The sequence below is a fragment of the Condylura cristata genome, unplaced genomic scaffold (assembly GCF_000260355.1).
Source record: "Condylura cristata isolate star-nosed mole 26May11 unplaced genomic scaffold, ConCri1.0 scaffold00020, whole genome shotgun sequence".
NCBI classification, from domain to species: domain Eukaryota; kingdom Metazoa; phylum Chordata; class Mammalia; order Eulipotyphla; family Talpidae; genus Condylura; species Condylura cristata.
Genome location: NW_004567121.1, coordinates 2,298,581 through 2,302,514, shown reverse-complemented (window position 1 = coordinate 2,302,514; position 3,934 = coordinate 2,298,581). Strand labels below are relative to the sequence as shown.

The window sequence follows — 3,934 nt, the reverse complement described above, 5'->3', positions numbered from 1 at the left end:
GGAAAGCACTGCGCCTGCGTAGAGGGGTCTGACGTCCGTCCTCCCAATCAAGGGTCGGCTTTCACACGGACTCCAGGTCCCAGAAGTCAGGGCGGTCGGTCGCCTTAATATGACGTTCAAAGCCTACGCACGCGCCCGCTCTTTAGACGGGAGCCGGCGACTCTAACGCTGGGTGGCCTCGCGTGTAGGTCGCGGTGGCGGAGAGAGGAAGGAAGCAGTTTTGGGTGCCTGGGAGACGTTTGGTCACCCTAGATTACTGTCTACGTGTGATGCCACGGCCTCCCAGTCCTCCGATTGGGGGGTGGTGGGGGGGGGTCGTCTGGTGGAAAAGTGCCTCGGATCCTTGAGGCCCGTCCACTATCCTCGGTTTTCCACTGTCAGAGCACCCTGTCGACTTCTCTGCCGCTCAGAAGGAACTGGTTTCTGCTTCGCTTGTTCACTTTCGGGACTTTTTGTTCTGAAATTTGAGCCAGAGCGATGCAGTTTGGTTCCGAAGACAAGAGCGTATGCCCGAATTGCAAATTTGTGTATTAAATTGGGCATCCGGCCCGATTCCAGACGTTTGAAGGCACAGCAGCCACCTGTGCTGGGTACTACTGGAAAGACCCTGGTTGGAGACATCGCAGGGACTGTCAGCCCTTGGCTGCTGCACGCCAGAAACTCTTGAAGACCTTTAGGCACTGATGCTTAGGACCAGTCTGAGGACTGAGGTTGAAAATATCTTTAGGTGATTCTAATGTGCATTGAAAGCTAACCGCCTCTGAATGACAACTTCAGGGAAAACTGAAGTTAAAATTCTACTTCAGGGACAAGCCTCGACTTTCACTCAACAACAAACAAACAAACAAAAAACTAAATTGACAAGAGATTGTTACAAATATAACAAAAAACTAAATTGACAAGAGATTGTTACAAATATAACAGTTATCGTTCCCAAACGAACTTATGCTAAAATCATTACAGTATGTTCTATTATTAGAATGTCAGACCAAGACAATAGAAGTACAACTTCTTTCTCTGCATTTCTTTGTCCCACCCAGATGTATATATTTGTATTTATAAGTGTGTGTGTGTATATATATATATATATATATATACATACCTATATGTACATATAGACTGTCTCTTTCTGAAAAAAAGCACCATTCCTTTATACCATGTTGCATTTTTAGAGGTGTTACCTTAGCAGAAGGCCATGGCCCTTGATGATGTGTTTTGAGGTTTGTTTTTTTTAAGATTTTAAAAATTTACTTATGCATACAGAAATGGGGTACAGGCCAGAGGTGCAGGGGCAGTGAGAGGATTCACCAGAAACAGAGTGGCAAATTGACAAAGTACACAGCTGAGGGGAGCAGTGGGGGACACAGAAGAGGTCTGGGGTGCCATATGGATCACTTGCACGGCAGGGATAGAACTTGCACTGAGGCAGCTGTGGCTAGCTTGCGGAGCTGAGCTCTGCCTGTTGCGCTACCAGGGAGGGCAGATGTGTTTTGACTTTTACTACTCAGTCAACGTGGGAGATGAAACTGGTCCCCTAACTGGCCACTCAGTAATAATATTCTTTATTTTCTACGAGGCATTTTTTCATGGGGTGAATGTGTGTCATCAGAAGCAGGGAACGTAGAGTGTAAGAAATATTCATGCACAATTTCACACGACAGCTGAAAACTATACTACTTATGATCCAAAGGTCTGAATCCAAGTCAGATTAGGTCTTTGATGCTTTTGTTTTCTTAATTATCTTTTTGTTTTTTGAAAAATGACTACCAATGAGACATCATAGTCCATTCTAGATGAGTATGTATGCCTACTTCTAAACAAATTCTAAGCACGTTCCACTTTGTCTTACAGGGCTCCTTATCTAAGCAAATAGAAAATGTGGGCTGGTTGTGCCATAAGATTAAGGAGGTTCTGTCTACCAAAGAACACAGAGCACTTGTATAAAACTCTGCTTCAGTTCTGCCAACAAAATTACCAGCTACTCATATACATTTTGTTTTTCATAATTAGTTTTTAAAATTCCTTTAGCTCTCTAAACTACACTAAACTTTTCCTTAGGGCAATTTGATTTAGACAGAGGATTTTTCTATGCTTTTCCTGTGGATAAAAGACAATTTGTCAATATTCCTAAAATCGGATACCTCTCATTGATCTTTCCATCTTTTGTAGTAATAGAATTTTAGCCAGGGAACAAGAATAAAATCTGTATTTCCCTGCAACAGATGTGATCTTGTGATTGTGTTGCATAGCACCACCTTTTGACAAGTTTCTTAAAGGACGGCTGGACTCAGAGGAATGATTCTTATGATGGCATGGCTGTATCTGAGGGCCTTCAGCTGAGGGAAAATAGCCACTCAAAGGCCACATTATTGTATAATCTTGTTAATAGGACATTCTGGAGATTGCAAAATTATAGGGAAAACTGCGGAGCAGCGCCAAGCTCTCAGGGCGCAGCCGCTGCTTTTAACGGCTCCGAAGACCCGCCCCCTGACGCTTTTCCAGTGGACCTCTCAGGGGTTTGTCTGCGCAGGCTCAGGACCCTCTTTTGCAGGCGGGGTCAAGGTGGGCAGGGTTAGGGGTCGTGGCACTCTTCACGGTTTCGGCAACCGAGTGGGCTGCAAGCCTGCGCTGGGCACCGCCCAAGGCGCCCTTGCAAAGTTGGAAGTGTCCCTCCACTACCTGCCTGCGAGACTGTGGACACCTGGAACTAGGCGGCAGAATAGCAGGATCTGATTCTATCCCTGTAAGGCTCTCCTCGGGGACCGCCGCCACCTGGCCTCGGTCTCTGCTGGCGTGCAGAGCGCGCCCTCCAGTGGACAGAAGCCCGCGCTGGGCAACCGCGCTTCATACCAGCACGGGGCTCAGGGTCTGACAGCCCTGCTTTGGCCCTGCTGGGCAACTGGACGTCGCGACCAGAGTGGGAATGCCCCTGTCACCCAGCTCGCTCCCGGCTTCCTGAAGCCTCAGGAGGCCAGAAGATCACAGGGTCTGTGCTGAAGGACTGAGATTGGACTTTAGCCCCAGCTATGGACTCCACAGGATCAGGTTTGCTCTCAAGGGTGCAGAGGGCCAGAATCCCTCCCAAGGAGTTCCTATGGGGCCTGGGAGGAAGAGGACCCTAGAAAGAGGCCTGGGAACCCCACTGGAGAGGCAGAGTGTGCAACTACTTTCCCTGGCCCAGCAGTGTGAAGTCCCAGCATCCTGAGAACAAAGTGGAGGTGGAAGGGATGGCCAGGACAGGCCCCACAGACCTGCCCTGCAGAGGAGAGGGCACGGGGCAGGGGAGGATCTCTTGCTGCAGTGGCAGGGAGACAGCAAGCCTCTGAGAGGAGCAAGCTTAGGGGGGCTCCCTGGAGCCTTGCCACCCATTTGCTTCATTAAGCAATGAGCTTCTTCTAGCTCTTTTAACCTCCTGCCTACCCCCACCCCCTCGTTGCTGGGGACAGGGCAGCCCAGGTGACCCAGGAGGTTTGAAGCCACTCTTTCCGAAGTTAGAATTTGCAGCCCTCCCCAAGCAGACATTTGAACCTGACTCTTCATTCTCCTTCACAGCCCAAAGTCACAGAACTGGCTTCTGGCAGAGCTGGGTTCAGTCTTTGAGACTCCCGCACTGGGATCCCGGGCTGGGATCTGTAAATCCCACAAGGGTCAGCCTTCCCGTGCACCTTTTACCTAGTTCCCCTTCTCTGCTCTTCCTCCAGGCCCAGCAGAAGAGGGAAGAGCCAGCATGTGGCTGCAAACCAGGCGCCAGGTGAGTTGGACTACTTGTCATTTCCCTCCAGTGCCTGAGCTGTGGCTGCCTCTGCCTCTTTCTCTGGAGACCTTTGTTCCCTAAGGGGGGCTGACCCCAGCAGGGCAGGCTGCTCCCGTAAGGTGGACGCTGCTTCCCTGCCCTCGCCCTCTCCCCACTGCTCTGTCTGCGCCCTCACACGTG

At 49.9% G+C, this 3,934-nt stretch overlaps 1 protein-coding gene across 2 annotated transcripts in view; it reads left to right on the top strand.

The window, feature by feature from the left end:
* Positions 1 to 2,985: 2,985 nt before the first annotated feature.
* ZNF514 (zinc finger protein 514) overlaps positions 2,986 to 3,934 on the top strand; it is a 24,243-nt gene continuing 23,294 nt past the window's right edge. For both annotated transcript variants that reach the window (XM_012727319.1, XM_012727318.1), the window contains exons 1-2: positions 2,986 to 3,045; positions 3,702 to 3,751. In XM_012727319.1, the coding sequence (XP_012582773.1) occupies positions 3,027 to 3,045; positions 3,702 to 3,751 (69 nt within the window). In that variant the 5' untranslated portion in view covers positions 2,986 to 3,026. The remainder of the gene's footprint in view (positions 3,046 to 3,701; positions 3,752 to 3,934) is intronic.